This window comes from Podarcis pityusensis (assembly GCF_964106645.2).
Source record: "Podarcis pityusensis genome assembly, chromosome: 9".
Taxonomy (NCBI): Eukaryota; Metazoa; Chordata; class Lepidosauria; order Squamata; family Lacertidae; genus Podarcis; species Podarcis pityusensis.
Window position 1 is genome coordinate 59916461 of NC_138034.1, and position 18801 is coordinate 59935261.

The following is an 18801-nucleotide window of genomic DNA, read 5'->3' on the forward strand; positions in this document are numbered from 1 at the left end:
ATCAAAAACAGGATTAAAGAGATTAACATGCAGGCAGACATGGATTAGTTTCCTAATACATATTTTTCTTCATGGCATAGTCATAAAAAAATCTAACCAAATTTTTGAGACATTTAACTGATTTAATATCCTCTGCTCTTCAGGAGGCTCTTCCAATCCCTTTGATTTCAAGCAATGAAACTGGTGAAAAATATGCATGGGAAATATGCTAAAATGCTTGTCAGGAATATGCTGTGAATTTGGGGCCTTCAGTCACAAGTTCTTATCCATTACATACTGTATTGTTGGTTATATTCAGCTCCCAGGGACAGACTTAGCTTGTACCTATTGGCAGAACTTGCCATCTTTAATGATTTTTATCTTATTTGTTTTCTGATTCTGGGTGAAATGATGTACCCAATGCAAGGGTAGTCATATGACACTCTCTAGAAGTTGTGGGCTACAATTCCTATCAGTCGCAGTTGGCATGGTCAATGACAGATTGATGGGAATTGTAGTCTATAGCTTCTAGAGGTTATCATGTTATAGAGGTGACCTAACATACAAGGCTGTCATATATGTGTGTCTGAAATCCCAAAAAAATAAGGCAAGTGATTGACAGGTGGTGGCCCCAGCCTCCTGTCAAAGTAGGCCTGTAAAGCTATATCCTGTTCCCTACCCTAATATATAGGAACAATAGGTGTCATAACTTCAAGATCACCTGACTCAACAGCATTCAATTTTATTTTCCTGCTTAAATTATTTAATTATTTATTTTAGATATTTATGTTCTGGTTTTTAAAAGCAATTCTTCAAAATAACTTATGGTCTGATAACCACGAGAACAGGGCATTAAAACAGTTGTAAAACAAAATATAAGCAGGATTAATAACAGAGCAACAACTAAAAAAGACCATTTTTTAAACAATGGCATAAGTGATGGGGGGAATCAGTTGATTCAGACTTGATCCTTATTGATTAGATTTTTTTTAACCCCTCTGTGATTGCCTGTGGTCATGATCAAGCATATATTCATTCATTCAATGACAGCTATAGACCAATCCCTTATATGCAAGCGGAGACAGTGAGAAAATTCAAATGGAAAAGCCCAACATTAGAACTATGCTTAAAAAGTCTGGCTTGACGTAAGATCTTTGTAATCAATGAAGAGATAAGCAGTTCATTTAAAAAGTGTTGATCTTCAGAAACAGAATGTGCAGGTCTGTTTGTATCATGGACCACAAGTGTGCTCTCTTTCTCTGTGTGTGTGTGTGTGTGTGTATGTGTCCTATACAAGCCTAAAAGAATACAAGCCTAAAATTCAATTCAAAAACCTTCAGGGGCTTGGGGGCACATTTGGAAATGTAATAAATAATATCAAACTCACAGAAGAAATACTGTTGATGCTCAGAGCTTCCTCTAAAAAAATGCACAAACCCTCAATCAGTAATATGTAGACAAACCCAAGGAGTATCCTTTACATCAAAACAGGCAACCCTCACACCAACACCACCAGCAAAGGGGAAAAGCCAACACTTCTTTTTTTAAAAAAATAAATATGGGATGGTCAAAAGAGCTTGCTGGGCACCAAACTTATAAGATTTGAGAGTACCTCCATATTTTGGGAGAAAGGGTCTTTAGGATCACACAGTGATGAAGATATTCGGTGGTTCCCACGAAAGCAACGCTGGCTGATGTTATGTGGCACAGGAAAGCTCTGACGAATAATCGTTAACCTCCCGATGGACTTCCTCACCAGCTCCTGCACGTCTGCATCATTGATCTCCTGCAAGATAGAACACAGAAAATACAGCCAAAATGTAAGGCATCACAACTTTATAAAGTGTGTGTGTGTGTGTGTGTGTGTGTGATTTTATTTTATTTCTTACATTTAAATACTACCTTATTGTCCAAGGAGCTCAAAGTGGCATGCATGGTTCTCTCTCTCTCTCTCCATTTTACCATCACAAAAAACTGTGTGAAGTACGCTGGGTTGAGAGATAGTGACTAGCCTTAAGGAACCAACTGAGCTTCATGGTTGAGTGGGGGTGTGAAGTCTGGTCTCCCAAGTCTTAGTCCGAAACCCTAATCATTACACCACAGTGAAAATAAGGATTGTAATAATCAGTGCTTTTTTCCTGGGGGTATGCATACCTCTAAACATTTTGTGAATCTTTGTACTTTTGTCCATTTACTGTATTTATTTTCCCCAATTTGAACTATAAAAGGGTGATTTTCTTGAGTCAAAATGAGAGTACCCCAAACATTTTTTTTAGAAAAAAAAGCACTGGTAATAATTAATATTGTTGTTATTATTGTTGTAGCACTTGTTCATTATTTATTAGTTCTTCATACAACTGCCCTGGCATTAATTTATGCAAACATCGAGTTCATGGTACATTCTGAAAAGCTACATAAAGTTAAGTGATGCTATATGTTATACATATGACTACGTTTAAAATTTCCAGAACAACTAGGTCAGGCACATTGCTATTTCTATTTTATTTCTTTAATGGTTCAACAAATAAAATGCTGAGAGCCATGAATTTTAAACATCAATCTTCTTGACTACACTAAACCTATTATATTCTTCTTCATAGCCTGTCATAGATTTTTGAAGCCATCTGTTATTTATGTTCTTTATGAAATATAGATTTTTCTGCAAACAAAATAACACCTGGCATCAGCTGTGTCCAGTGTAATATCCTGCATTTCTGGTCGATTAATCCTTAATGTACCATAGATAATGGCTTCTCTCAGCTTACGAAGCCATCTTATCATGTAGTCTGTATCATTTCACTAGTTACAAGAGAGAAGAAAAGTTGCTATCTGCTGCAAAATGCAAACAATTCTTTAAAAAACTTGCAATACAATTAGAGATAGAAGTTTTAAAGAACCTTAATAACACCATTGGTTTAAAAGACTTTTTTAAAAAATTCAACTGGAGGGAAGTTGGTTAAGCTCACTGCAAATCAATCATTATTGTGTTGTTTTGTTACACATCTCAGGATGATCCAGAAATGCTCACACACTAAGAAGTATGCACCTGAGTAGCTCTGCATGTGAAGGTGCAGAAAAGAGACACAGAGATAAATGGCAGGTAGCCTTTGGCACCTGTGTTAAGAAGCAGATAACCATCTCGCTATGAGTGCAGAAACAAATATCCCCAAGAGTGCTGAGATCAGAGATGGATAACAGCCTTCCTGAGTCATCTGCATCATCCTAGTTTGCACATGTTCAAAACCTTGTGCATGCAGATAAGCAGTGGATCCATTCTCCTCCTTCTTTACATTGTATTCCTTCCTTTCCACTCCTCCAACCCTCCCCTAGTTCCGCAGATCAAAGCAATTGAGTGGGCATATACAGTGGTACCTCGGGTTAAGAACTTAATTCGTTCTGGAGGTCCGTTCTTAACCTGAAACTGTTCTTAACCTGAGGCACCACTTTAGCTAATGAGGCCTCCTGCTGCCGCCATGTCACCGCCGTGCGATTTCTGTTCTCATCCTGAAGCAAAGTTCTTAACCTGAGGTACTATTTCTGGGTTAGTGGAGTCTGTAACCCGAGGTACCACTGTATGGAGTAAAGTGATCATGCAAACCATCTGATCCCACGCTGTTAAGGGATTTCTATAGTAACAGTAACACCTTGAACTTGGCCTGGTAGCAAATAGGCAACCAGTGCTGGTCTCTGAGTAGAAGTGTTACATGCTGATGGAGTCTCACACCTCTCAGCAATCATGGTACAGCATTCTGCACTAACAGCAGCTTCTGGATCAAGTGCAAGTATCATATACTTGAAACACAAGGGAGCCCCACATAAAGCACATTGCAGTAATTCCAATCCAGAAGTTACAAATGCAAGAACTACTGTGGCCAAGCTTTCCCAGTCCAGAAATGGTCGGGTCTGGGACAGCTGTCCTGCGTGCACAAAAGCCCCATGATATGCAGTACAATATGATTGAACTAGGATGCTTGCCTTTGCAGTAACTGAGAAGCTGTCATTCTGCAAAACTTCATATTCACATGACTATGCTCCACTGCCAAGTTCTATTTTCTATGAATTTCTGACTTTTAGCTGTGCAACCATTTATCATGTCTCTCCCCCAAAGCACAGAGCATTGTTTCTTCAGTATTCAGCACTTTTGTGCATTTTAATTAGAATTCACAGTTTTTTATTTTCTTCCTTTGCTTTCTGGCAGTTGCTGGCCCTAAGACACATCGTACATTTTACGAACTATCTTGAGACTAAAATTCAGTGAAAAGAAGGCTTAAGGTGGTATTGGCAATATATGTATTGCCACTGTAGTGAGGCATTATAAGCCCAGCACAGAACAGATTCACAACTGTGCTGTTGTAGAGTATAAATTATGTTGAATGGTTTTTGTTTTATTTACACCTTTAATTAATTTTTAAAGCAACCTTTTCTGATCTGTCCATGGTTTTCTTTAAGGATTCATGAGAAGTGAAGAAACAATTGTTACTATATACAAGAAAATAAGCCAATAAATCTCTTAGGTTGCTTTCTACATACACAACTGCCCTAAGACAAGAGCTCCACTGAAAATACTAACAATTTTTCCAAACATTTTTTTCCGTTCTGAAAAAAGGTCACTTGGGGGGGCACTACTTATGAAAAGGTTCTACTGAGTTGCTTGCTCTCAGTTATATCATTGTTTAATCAAATATGATTGGTTCTGTGACCTCATTCTGCTCACTGTGTGATTGTGATTGGTTGGGATCACTTCTGAGCTTTGATTCAGAGAGATGTAAGAAGAACAAGCTGGGTTGTGGTGGAGATGATTGACAATCAGGATTGAGAAAACATCTTAAGAATATAAGAGCCCTGATGGATTAAACCAAAGGTTTAATCAGCCCAGCATTCTGTTCTCATGGTTGACAACTCATGGTTCAGATCCCATTACTGTACATGTGAAACCAGTGGTGTTTACTCCAGTATATGCATTATTCTACACATTACTTGGCTGGACAACTGCATTGCAAAATTCAGAGAAATGCAAGTTTTGAAGAGTGGTTTGTGTTTCAGTTTGGGTTTTGTTGTGGAAAGTGAGTTAGTAAGTATACCTTTAGATGTGAATTTCTCCTCCAGCCTTAGAGTTAAGAGTTAAGATTTGTATGCAGATCTGGCCCCAGTGCTGATATTTGACCCCTGACAGCTTTTCACTTGGGTAATGTAGCCTTAGGTGAAAATGATTCCACATCCCTGTGATCAATGATTAATCTTTCCCAGTCCTGGAGGTCTACTCACCAGTACAATCAAACTGTCTTGGGGCAACTAATCTTTGGAGAAAGGGAACGCTGAAGAGGTGGAACTAAATCATTTCTCCATATTTCTGTTACTCAAGAGCTTGTCTAAAACTTAAAATACTATTAATAATAAAAACACATTTTGAGATCCAGTAAGCAGGGCAAAAAAACTATTCTCTATTCCATTGATCTGGATTAGAAAGTGAAAGATTACTTGCTAAGAAACAGAGCAATTGCATACACAAAGACTTTAATACAAAAGAAACATTTTTAAAGAAATAAATAAAAAAATCACTGTTGCACCTTATTTTCCAGTATACTTCAGTTCTGAGCACTGATACACTGCATTACTTAAAATAGCAGGTCAAGTAAAGATTTTCCACATATTCTCACATCTCAAAGTGAGCAAACAAAGCGCTGAAGTTCATAGTATATAGAGCAAGAGTGGGCAATGTGTGGTATCAAATGCTTTTTTGTGGTTTAAAAGCTCTCATTAAAATTGCTGCTTCAGAGTTTCTAACGAGACCTGACAAGTCACCAAAGTGTGTGGGAATCTTAGTTTTACTTTAAAAAAAGAGTCTCTTGCGATGTGAAATGTGTGATGGGCAGGGTTCAGCCCCAAGGGTCCCTACTGTGCTCTGTGAAGTTTTATTGAAACTCCGCAAGTCTTATATTTCTGGCCTGTGCACCTTGCAAAGATAAAACTGAATAGGTGGTGTTTGAAAACAAATTTTAGGCAGGAATCCCAAGGTGGGTGGGTGGAAACAGGAAGGAGACAGAGGAAAGAACGAAGGGAGCAGCCTTCTGCTGAGTCAGACCATTGGTCCGTCTAGCTCAGAATGGTCTACACTCAGTGGCAGTGACTTCCAGGGTTTCAGACAGGGGTCTCTCCCAGACCTAGCGGGAGATTTCTGGGATTGAACCTGGAACCTTCTGCATGCAGAGCAGATGCTCCACCCCTGAGTTACAGCCCTTTTGCACAAAGGACCCGAAGTTAATCTGGGCAGAGTAAGAAGTAAGGCCATCTTTTCTGAGTTCCCTGCTTTAAAATTTCCCTCTTATTTGGGAACAGATAAACTGATTTGGTTGCTTGATTTTTTGAATCCATGCCAACCGCAGGATATTTTTGATGCTTTGACCATTAGAGGCTAGATGGGAAAATATACTGGCAGATGGAGGCATCACTGACAACATAAAAAATTGGACCTGGTGGCCTGCACCTCAGCTGGTCAAGAAACCAGTGCTGTGAGCTGTTCCTGTTTGTTAGACCTGAGTGTTGCCTCCTCTCCCACACTTAATCCCTCCTTCCTTCTTTAAAAAATGGCTTCCCATAGCCCTGCCCAACAAGAATCTTACTCATTGTTAATACTCAGCTCTAGAAGATATATGATTAGAATGAGTGTGTCTATGTGTCAGAGATCAGTGCTTCAAAGAGAACATGCTCCTTATTATTTATTAAATTTATATACCACCATTCATTTGACTATCACAGTATAAATCCACAACATACAGAAAACAGCAACAACATAACTCCCCCAGGCCTATAGGTACATGCAGGTCTCTCCAATCTGGAAAACACATCCAGTGATTGAGTTTTCCATCCTTAGGCTAACCTCATCTAAGCTATGTGCCCATTATGATAATTCAGAACTTCAGAGCGTGTTGAACTCTGCTTCTGGGCTTTACTGTTATACACCAAGTTATGTTTGCCTTGGTGGCATTATTGGGAATCCAATGGCAGCAGTATTTCAGATTCTACTGTAGAAGAGCCTGCCTAGGGGAGACTTTTCAAAAGCCTAAGATTAGACTTCATTATTTAGCACAATTCTAAGCTATTCCCTGCTGCCTGAAATTCTTACAGATCTTACCACCTTGCAGTGCATTTCCCCATGAAACTCAGTGAGTTTCTTTCCCAGATCTTCAGTATAAAAATGTAAACGGATGGGTCCTTTTAGGCTGTTGTCTGGCACCTACACTGCTTTCCTTCAAATTACCTTTTAACTTGCTGGTGTGTTTCTAATTTGCAGTTTAAGGGTTTTTTTATTAAAAAAATGTATATTTGCCTTGTAGATTTTTAAACTTATCATTTCAGATGAAATATAGTATAGAAATGTTTTAAATAAATGGAAAAAAATATGCAACAGCCTGATGAATTTGCACAAATTGTGTTACAGCTGAAAAATGGTCCAATTGCAGGATTTGAAATCTGCAGTTGTAGAAACCAGTTTCTAGATTTTGCACTCCTGATTCTCATAGGCAGCTTAAAATCATGATCTCATCATAAAGAAGGGGGCTGCTTTAAAGCTCAGATTTCCTGCTGAAACATAAATTAAGAACGAAACAAGCAGATAGACCCTGATTAAGATAATTTATTGTAGTGTGATGCAATTAAGACAATCTAATAATTAAACATCAAAGCAGATGTCTGCGGCAATCAAAAACAGATCAAGGAATATGCACATGATTTCTCTAAACAATACATGATGTGGAAGATACAGGTAGAGTAGGTGCTATTCACTTTACACTGGGGACCAATTGCCGCCTCACTTAATTAAAATCATGTAACGTGGACATAATAAATTACTCATTAAAAAACAACAAGTGAATGCTCCATCATACTAGAACAACATAACTGAATAGGATTTTGCTATATTATAGTCTATGCCAGTGACGAAATGATTTTTAAAGGAACTTTGAGTGGTTTCTATCCATTCTAAGTGGATTTTAAAATACATAAATAAATATGTGGAAAGCAACTGCACTGCACACTATGGCATTTGCAAACAAGTACATAGTGAGCCAGTTCGGATGTACTGCTAAGCCAAGGGTGGCTAATCTGCAGACTACGGAATGCGTACAGCTCCCCAAAAGCTTTTATGTGGCCCCTAAAGACTCCTCCAAAAGATACCTTTTTATCTGGCTATTTTAATTGGGTGGGTGGGTTGCCCTACTGCAATACTGCAAGTCTTGGGTTGGTAGCCTCTTCTTAACTTTGCTCATTTATGAGCTGTTTCTTAAAAGAACTCACCCAAAATTGTTTTAGTTTTACTTCTACATTGACAGCGCTTTGACCACTGTTGGCTTCCTCCACTGTTGGCTTCCTCCACTGCTGCTGGCTCCAACAGCTGCAAATGTTTCAGCTGAGGAAGTCACACAGAGCAGTTAAAGGCATTTTAGCTCTCAGAACCAGCAGCTGAGTAGAAAGTGTCAGAGGCAGCAGTCCTTCCTCACCCCACTGCAGTGCTGGAGTGTGGAGGAGTGGGAAGCACTGATTTATTTTTTACTCTTCCAAGGATCCTTCTGAGAAAAGTCAATGAGCAGTGTTTCTCCTCTGTCTGCTCCTGTGCAGGAGTGAAGAGGAGAGAAACGCTGCTCCGTACTGCAGCAGCCTCTTATGGTGGACCAAACAGCTTCCAGATGTGGCTTGCCAATGGTTTCTGAATTCAGATGCAATGGCAAACTGTGGCAGCTTCAAATCATGTCTTGTTATCCTGGTTTGACATTCCCTCTCAAGCCAAGGTTTGTGAGCTGACATAGATTCAGACCGAAAAACAAAACACTGGTTTGACTTCATAAACCGTGATTTGGTGTGACACCTGAATGCAACCATTGTCTCCCCAAATGAAGAGAGGGAGATATTCATTGGCCTGGGTTAGTTTTGGAGGTGGAGGCCTAGTTACTTTCTCCTTGTTTGGGCAAAGGTGTCTGCTCGTATGATGCGACTGATAGGAGCCAGTACCATGCTAGATCATTTGTGGGCCAGGCATGCACATCAAAACAGTGATAAGAGTAGGTGTTTTTTGGGTGCTAGAAATACAACTCTGGCTTACCAAGGCCAGGGAAAGTTGGCCTGCAGGCTCAAAATAATTCTCTCTCCTTGACTAGATGTAGGCTTTTATCTAAGTTCCACTGGAATTTATGGGAATTCATTAGGCATATCTTTCTCCAGCTTGCACTGAGCCACTTAACGTAATTAAGGATAGTTGAGGAGAACAAGCAAACACCACTGAAAAGATTCATTAGACAAAGGGAAGATTGCCTTTGGTTTTTGGATGGTTTGTTATTTGTTGTTTTTTATTTTAAAACATCCCCCAAAATAGGAACTGCAGCTAAAAGAAGTAGGGGTGGGGAGAGAAACTAAACATACTCAGCAGGGAAGTGCTTTTCATTTATGTTATTCAGCTCCACAGTCTTTTCAATTCTATTTCCGCCTTACTTTTTTTTATAAAAAACCACCACCACAATTCCCACCCACTAGCACGCCTGAACTCTGCTCCTGCTACATTGCTCCTTGTTGGCAATGTCAAGGCCAGCTCTCAGTATAGATAAAAACAGGATTCACGTTCAGCTGACAGTTACCTCATTTATAATGATCCAGTGACAGTCAAAAGCAACCAAATTGGCTTCCACGACCTGAAATAGAAAACAAACCAGTCATCAGTCATCTTTTCTACATGAAAGCCAATGACTATTAAATAGATGCTTCCCACAAATGACCAAGCCGGGGCAGGAGGGGGAGCGGTAAATAAATAATGATAAAGGCATCGGGTCTTAAAAGACCTTTGCTATTCAGCTGAGAGGGAGGGAGGGAGAGATCATTTGAGCAAAATGTTGCCAAAGCATTTTGGTTGTTTTCAAGGGATTACAGTGGTGCCCCACAAGACGAATGCCTCGCAAGATGAAAAACTCGCTAGACGAAAAGGTTTTGCGTTTTTTGAGTCGTTCCACAAGACGAATTTCCCTATGGGCTTGCTTCGCAAGACGAAACGTCTTGCGAGTTCTTGCGAGTTTGTTTCCTTTTTCTTAAAGCCGCTAAGCCATTAATAGCCGCTAAGCCGCTAAGCCGTTAATAGCCGCTAAGCCGCTAAGACGCTAATAGCCGTGCTTCGCAAGACGAAAAAACCGCAAGACGAAGAGACTCGCGGAACGGATTAATTTCGTATTGCGAGGCACCACTGTATAGTGCATTTCCAGCACCACGGAGAACAATGGGCCCCTTTGCATTCAAAATCTTTCTTTCTTTCTTTAAATGGCCAAATGGTTAAAGTTTAATACTGGATGGCAAGCAGGAAAACAGCAAGAGTGTCATGCTTCAGACAGTCTCCTTTGTCTATTTAAACCAGGCTTCCCCTAATCTGGTGCTTTTCAGATGTTTTGGACTACAACTCCCATCAGCCCCAGCTAGCATAGCTATTTAAGCACCACTATGGGAGCGTACTCACTTGCCGTACTTTGTTCATTCTCCCTTAGATCAAGCACAAGGAAATCTGGTTCTGTGTATTTGGCCCAGAAGGAAGTGCTGCTTCCACTGTAATCCCGAGGGGCCCACTGACAAAAGGTAGGGGGTAAAATAATACTTTTTTATATAAAATAAATAAATAAGGAAGGGAGATACTTTGCCAAGGGCACCTTCAAACCTGGCCCTAGATTAAATAATTCTTAAGGTTACAGAAGATGCCTGTAGATAATTCGTTCTGGTCACATTTTTGTCAGCGTTGTCTGGTACAGAAAAATATTACAGTATTTTTCTTTAGTGCTTCCATTTCCTCCCTCTCTCATTCCCTCCCTTCCTCATACACACAAGTCTAGTGATGGAGGTGAGATTAATTTGGTCCATAATTTAAAATGAACTGACCTAATTTTATTTGCTGGCCCTGGATTTCTGTGTGGAAACAGCTTTTGGATGACACACTTCTCAGAATTTTGCAACACAGTTTCAGTTTTAAATACGCACACAAAAACTTATTTTAGGAGGAAATGCATTTAAATGCAAGCAAACATGCAAAATGTGTACACCGTGCATTCTTTAATAAAAAGTGCATATAGCTCCAGTGCAAATTTCCATGTGGCTTTATTTTATTTTATTTTAGGTTTGCAAAAACGGATGCAGGCTATCTGTCAGTAGAGCAGTCTTTCTGTATTTATTTATTTATATATTTCTTGGACAAGGTGTCCCTTTTAAATTCATGGCCTAATGTTCTTCCATGCTCTTGTCTTTCCCCTGAGCTTGCAGGATTCTTCACTGAGTTAGTCTACCACAACATCATCAAGGAGGCAGAAGAGCAAATGGGATTATGATAATGAATAGTCACTAGAGAAACAAAGAAGTCAACTTCGCTAAACTCTCATGAGTCATTTGCATGGCATGAAACAGGTGAGTGGATTTTCCTCGTGGTATTGATTGATTGATTGATTGATTGACTGCTACGAGGGGGAAAACCCAAAGAAGAGGTTCAGAGTTTCCATTAGTATTAGAGGCTCTGCCAAGTTCTCTTACATCCATTCAGCTTATGATCACTACTACAGAAGAGAGAAAAGAAGATACTATGGAATTTCCTCCCACAGGAGGCAGTGATGGACATCAACCTAGATGGCTTTAAAAGATTAGACACATTCATGGAGGAGACAAATTGCTCTTCCTTCATGGTCAGAGGCAGTAATGTTTCTGAATACCAGTTGCTGGAATCCACAGGAGGGGAGAGGACTCTTGTGCTTGGGTCCTGTTTCTCACAGGTATCTAAGTGGCAACTGAGAATAGGATGCTGGACTATACGGGCCATTGGTCTGATCTGGCAGGCTCTTCTTATGTTCTTACTATGTACTGACAGGTTACCAGACTAAATTACAGGCTCTTTCAAGTCTCACCATCATTTAGAAAGAAGGCACATATAACATTGGCTTATTCAAGATCATTTGTTCATTTCACCCAGTAGTTTCTTCTCTAACTGGCAGACACTGTTCAGGTTCCTTGTTTCTTGGCTCTCTCCTGCTCCACTCTCTTTGTCTCCATCATCAACAAAGCAGATTTCTCTAGGATCCACCCATTTGTGTTCTTTCACTGCCTGTCTGGTGGGGATAAGTCTTTTCTATATATATTTTTAATGCCAATCCTTTCCCCCTCTTAAACGAGAAGTTTAAAAACGTCGTTTTAATACACATCCTAATATTAGAGAGAAGAGCTAGTGATGAACTGCAAAACTTTCCCCTACTTTAAAAAGTGCAACCTGGTCTTCAAGAAATCAGAATATGTGGATTTTGGCTTGTTGTTCCAGTTAAAAACAGCACTAGAAGTCTGAGTGCAGATGGACGAGAGGAGAATGAGGCTGGGAGATGGCTTCCTAAATGGCAGTGGAAACTTAAGACACATCTACTCAGAAATAAAGTACACAGTTATTTAAATGAGACCCCCTCCCCACTAGTAAGGGTGCTTATCATAACTGTCAACTTTCAGATTTGAAAATAAGGGATCAGCAGCCTCACCTGTCCTGGGGACAGCCTACCCCTTTTTAAAGGTACTCAGCTTTGGGGAGGGGGAGGGGTAAACATAGTTACTTGCATCCCGTAAATTAGTTACATCCCATTTGGATTACCATAATGTGCTCTACAAGTGTCAGGAGTGCGTGCAGAAGCCAGGCCCTGTGACTGGTAGGGCCTCGCAGGACTGGGGCCTTCCTGAGTTTGGCCTGGAAGGGCAAGGCGTGGCCGCACAGGTAAGGCTTGACAGAAGACACGTAGCACCTGGTGGCAAGGGCCAGGAGGGGTATATATAAGACCAGCATTTCCCTCTGGCTCTTTGCCACAGCAACACGTTACGCACCTAGCTGTACTTCGGCTGCCTGACTCCTGGTATCCTGACACTTGTACCCTTGGCTTCCTGACTCCTGGTTTCCTGACTCTTGGACCCTTAGCTTCCTGACCCTTGGACTCTTGGCTTCCTGACTCCTGGTTTCCTGATTCGTGAACTCTTGGCTTCCTGACCCCTGAACTGCTAACCCTGGACTGCTGACTCCTGCTTCCGGACCCCTACCCCAGTCCCATCGTACCAAGCCCAGACTCCGACTGCCCATAAACCTGGACTGTGACAACAAGGGGCTGCCTTTAGATGCTGTGGCCACATTGCTGACCATAGCTGGTTACAGGGAGAGCAAAAAAGCCTTTAATGCCTACCAGTCCATTTCCAGGCACAATTCAAAGTCCTGCTGGTGACCTATAAAGCCCTCTATGGTTTGGGTCCAGGCTATCTGAATGACCGTATCTCTCTATATAAGCATGCCTGAGCTTTATGATTTTCTGGGAAGGCCTTCCTCTCAGTCCTGCCACCTTCACAGACATGTTTGGTCATGATACAAGAGAAGGCCTTGCCACTGGCTGTTCCTAGATTGTGGAACTCCCTTCCCCTGCCTGCTTTCCTTTTGTGAGCAGGCAAAGACCTTTTTCACCATAGCTGTTGTGGCAGAGTCTTCTAAGTGTGGATATTTTATTTATATTCATTGTATCTTTTTAGTTGTCTTTGCTTTGATTTATGCAGTGAGCTGCTTTGGGTCCTGCACCGAGAGAACAGCAAGATATAAATAAAATAAATAGTAAGGTTACTGTATTTGTTACATATGTAATTTGCCTTTACTATGGTAAGCCCAAAGTTGCAAAACAACTATAAGGAGTAGCTTAGACATAAAGATGGTAGACTCACAGTCACCCAGTGAGTTCCATAGCTGAGCAGGGATTTTATCTAACAGGTTTAATATAATTAAGCTTTGCAGCAGGGAGCTATTGTAGAGACCTGATTTCCAGCAGGTCCGCAAAGCATCACTAGCATAAAATATCCTCCCAAACGCTTAGAACCACCCCACCTTCCAAAAACACAAAGAAAGGCGTACTCTTCTCTTGTCAACATACAAATTTACATATCAAATCTTCAATAAAAGTGCACCAAGAAGAAAGCTTCTTAGCACCATTTCGAATCATTCCCCCATCAACTAGTACACATAAAATAACCAACACCACTGCTCTTTGCCTGAATTGTTCCTGAATTTTGCATTGCATGAACAGATCCCAAAGCCCTGGGTTCTCTTCTTTTAGCATTTCCACCCCAATGGTAATCCAAAATGGGCACAAAATTATCCTTGGCAGGCCATGCAGTTGCACTTTTTAAAGGTGGGTGGGAATGTTTGGCAATTTTTCACTGGTTCTTTTTTTCCTATGAAGGGCGGGGGGGGGGGGAGTCAATCAGGAGCCAAAGCCAATGTATGTGGAGCCAGAGTCAAAAGTAGTTGCAGTCACCACTCCCCCCGCCCTCTCTCCACTTCTATATGATCCGTACGGCTTCATAAGGCAATGGGGAGCAATAATAAAAAGCTTTTGTGACACAAAGCATGGAGAAATCCATTTGGTAGAGGGCATATAAAGGCATCCAGCAGTTTAATGGCCTGCACCTCAGATGGTTGTGCATGTTTGGAATTCATTTGTCTACATTGTTGGCTTTGTGACAGTAAGTAGTGCTCTGTACATGTAAAAAGGAGGGACAGATTGGAAATTTCCATATGAGACAAAAATCCTGTGACGGTGCTGTTTATGCAAGTCACATCTTGAGCTGAACAGGGAAAATAACACATACACCATGGAGCTAAACTATAGAATGCATTCCTAATTAGGGCTGGAAAAGCTTATAAGACCAAACCTTTCCCCCAGAATATGAAGTGAAGCAACGTTAACCCCTGGCAAGCCCTTTCCACAAATCCATATGGAAATCTGAAGGGTTTTCAGACATGCTTAAACATCTTGCTTTCAAACTAAAACAAAAGGCCTTAAGACATATCAAACTAAGCAGGAGTAGCTTGGAAACTCTGCAGCAAGGAAAAATAAATCATCCACTTAATTACCAAACATCTGATTGGCACCTCCAAGGTGAAGATCTACTGTGGATTTCAGGTTTGGTTTTTAATTGCATAAAGGGATAGAAATTATTTAGAGCATGCCTGTAATGAGCAAAACTGATAAATTAACAGTCTCACACTGATGATTTATCAAGCGTGCTGCAGGTATGTTGGGCGGGTGATTGCGACTTGTTCCAGCTGAGCGTGTGAGCAACTGTTGCTGCTGCTTTTCTAACAGCTGGCATGGTCCAGTAGACAGGGATCTAGGAGACTAGTCCTTGCACAGCCATGAATTTGTTGGAAGGCCTCAAGCAAAATGAAAGCCAGTGTGGAGTAATGGTTAGAGTTTAGGACTAGGACCTTGGACATCAGGGTTAAACTCTCCGCTCAGCTATGAAGCTCACTGGGCAACATCAGGCAACATCGGGACAGCCACTGCCTCTCAACCTAACCTACCTCACAGGGTTGTTTGGTGGTTCTTGAGCTCCTTGGAGAAAAAGTGGGACACAACTGCAGTAAATAAATTATTAAGAAATAGTGACTTCTCTGTCTCCAAATCTCCTTTGTAAAATTGGAATCGGCATTAGCGAGCATCAGCACCACAGAAAAAGGTGATGAAGAAATTATCTCTAAACTGAAAAGGTTCTGGATTAAGGCAGATATTTTTTTCCCCAGTGTTACTCCAAGGCTCTTGAATTGCACCACCAGTGAACTAAATTCAGCAGTAAGGAGATGTGTATGTGCATGCATGTGGGAACTATGGCACTCACTTCTCTTGGACTAGTCAAATCTGAACTGTTTATTTTTTTAAGAAACATTATCAGATCCCTTTTGTCCTGTTCATCTCTCTACTGTTGAGGTTAAAGCAGGCTTCCTCAACCTCGGCCCTTCAGATGTTTTTGGCCTACAACTCCCATGATCCCTAGCTAGCAGGACCAGTGGTCAGGGATGATGGGAAATGTAGTCTCAAATCATCTGGAAGGCCGAGGTGGAAGAAGCCTGGGTTAAACAGACTGTGCTTTATCTTTCTCCACCCACCCCCCTCTGTGTAGTGTGGAGGAATTGCATTTGCCCGGCCTTTGGCTTTTAATTATTTGTTGCCTTCTTGAGTGGGTGGGGTGTTTTAATCTTGCCTTTTCAAATTAGGATTGTCTTTTATATTCTATTTGTTTTCTTTCCCACTGGTTTTAATGTATGTATTTGTTTATATATTGTAAGTTGCTTTGAGTTACTTCGGTAAAAAAAGCAACAGATAATAATAATAATAATAATAATAATAATAATAATAACGCGACTTGGCCACAAGCCAGTGGGTTAGGTTTTAGCTGACAACCCTCCACTCCTCTGCCAACTTGTTCGTGACCAGGACCCCAAATATATGGCAGATTTGAAATGGAAATCATTATTTCTTAAAAACAAAAGCCCAGGAAGTAGTGATGCTTTTGATTAATCACTGGATACACCAGGTTGGCACACTGCATTGTGAAGACGACTTCACACTCCATCAGATATGGACGCCACTCAACCAAGGAGCACAAAAGTGGATGGAGCAGGGAAGCAGATTATTATTTTTCCACAGAATGCACATCGGGGAGAGATTCTGCAGAGTGCAGGAAAATGCTGTCAAGAAGACAAGGGATGAGCGAAGAGAAACCATCTGTCATTGGCAGGAACTCCAAAACTTCTGAATGTTTGGGAGAGCCTAACAATTTATCAGTGTTTTCTTCTGTCATTCACTCTCAAGCCTTCAAACAGGCTAAATGTAAGACAATCCGAAGGAAAACAAGCCAGCAATGCTGCCAGTTTACAAGCTGCTCTCGTTTGTAACAAAAAGATGTATAAATAAATAAATAAAATCCTCCAAGCATTTGAAATCGCAACACGGCAATGAAGACCTAGCAATTTAGCAGAATAATACAAAAAGTAAGTTGTACACTTTGCTGTCACTCCTAGTGGTTCCGCTCTATTTTCCCAGGTCTCTTTAGGGTATGTCAAAGTTAGCACTTTTACCAAATGCCTGCAATACCAGAACCACAACAAAGCCCAAGGGAACAGCTAGCTGTGTAAATACACATTTTACTTTGAGTGCCACTTGGGCAGAAAATGCAGCTTAGAAAAGGTTGAAATAACAAACAAACACTTAGGCAGCCTTTGTAAATTTTGAATGTTAGGAATGTAAGGTGCTGCCTTTCATTGAGTCTGACCATTTATCCATCTAACGCAGTGATGCTTACACTGACTGGCAGCAGCTCTCCAGCGTATCAGGAAGGAGTCTTTTCCAGACCTACTTGGAGAAACCAGGGTTTGAGCCTGCGATCTTTTACCTTAAAAGCACATGCTCTATCACTGAGCCATAGTCTTCCTCAAAGTGTTCTCCCATTGTGCAGATAGATTTATCGTCAACTTCCGCTTGGCAACACTTAAGTGATGGTGAAGTGCTAAAGTACATTTACTGACCTTAAGTCTCTTAAACATTGCTTTATTTATCCTTCCACTGAGCTGAGACAAAATAGAAGGTGATGCGGCATTGTGTGAGAAATGTATCCCCCATAAAATGTGCCTTTGCTGCTTGCAGGGTACTGTATTTTTCGCCCTATAGGACGCATTTTTCCCCCTCCAAAAATGAAGGGGAAATGTATGTGCATCCTATGGGGGGAATGCAGGCTTTCGCTGAAGCCTGGAGAGTGAGAGGGGTCGGTGTGCACCGACCCCTCTCCCTCTCCAGGCTTCAGGAAGCTATCCGCAAGCCGTGGGAGCCCACGGGAGTTCCCCCCGGGCTCCCACGGCTTGCGCAGAGCTGCCTGCACCCCGAAGCCCCAGCGCGCTAAGCAGTCGCGCTGGGGCTTCGGGTAGCTCTGCGCAAGCCGCGGGAAGGCTCACCCGGCTTGCGCAGTACTGCCTCTTATCCCGAAGCCCCGGTGTGCTCAGCAGTCGTGCCGGGGCTTCGGGTAGCTCTGCGCAAGCCGCGGGAGGGCTCCCACGGCTTGCGCAGTGCTGCCTCTTATCCCGACGCCCCGGCGCGGTCAGCAGTCGCGCCAGGGCTTCGGGTAGCTCTGCGCAAGCCGCGGGAGGGCTCCCACAGCTTGCGGAGAGCAGCCTGTTCTGGGGGCTGGGGTCGGGAGAAGCTCGGGCTTCCCCCGCCCCAGCCTTGCACCTTGGGGGGGGGGAAATAATTTTTTTTCCCTTTATTTCCCCCCCAAAAAAACTAGGTGCGCCTTATGGGCCGGTGCACCCTATGGGGCGAAAAATACTGTAATTGGTTTGTGTGTGCAAAATGGATCAGACACGTTCGACTATTCAGAGTGAGAACAGTAGGCATTGCCTTCATTTCGATTTGGCTTTGTAATGACATCACACATCACGTTTCATTCTGCTTGCTGCATGACCCCTTGATTGGATGGATCACATAGACAGCAAAGAAAAACCGCTAAGAAGGGCTGTGAAAATGGAGGTAAATAGAGCAAAATATTGTAAAAAGGGCAAGCTTGCTCCTCTGAACTATCCAAAATTGGTGTCAATGATATATTTAAAAATCACTGCCGATCTACATTATATTTGTTTTAGAATCGTTCTTCCTTAGTCACGTTCCACATCAATTCAGATACGCCGGAAGAGAACTGTGTATACTTGGTGGCAGTGGTTTCCCCCAGGGGTACTCAAGGGTACACAGTACCGGCACATCATTTTGTTGTTGTTAAAAAGCGTGGCATTTACTATAACAACTTCATGGTGAGTACTGACACCTATTTTTCTAGAAAAGAAGCACTGCTTGGTGGGTGTTTTGTCTAAGCTCCCCTTTCCCATCTGACAACAGGAAACATTCAGAAGAGTTTGATCTCTCTATCAAATTATTATTTCCAGAGAAAGAATTCATATTCCTTTTCTCACTTGGATAGTAAAGTCCA

At 41.6% G+C, this 18801-nt stretch overlaps 1 protein-coding gene across 7 annotated transcripts in view; it reads right to left on the minus strand.

Moving 5' to 3' along the window:
• The window catches only part of GRID2 (glutamate ionotropic receptor delta type subunit 2), an 847049-nt gene that overhangs the window by 300576 nt on the left and 527672 nt on the right, over window positions 1-18801 (minus strand). For all 7 annotated transcript variants that reach the window (XR_013990460.1, XR_013990461.1, XR_013990462.1 and 4 more), the window contains exons 5-6: window positions 9603-9656; window positions 1592-1765 (exon numbers count right to left, since the gene is read on the minus strand). Coding sequence is in view for 4 of the 7 variants with exons in the window: in XM_081020726.1 (XP_080876852.1) it covers window positions 1592-1765; window positions 9603-9656 (228 nt within the window). In the remaining 3 variants the exon portion in view is untranslated. The remainder of the gene's footprint in view (window positions 1-1591; window positions 1766-9602; window positions 9657-18801) is intronic.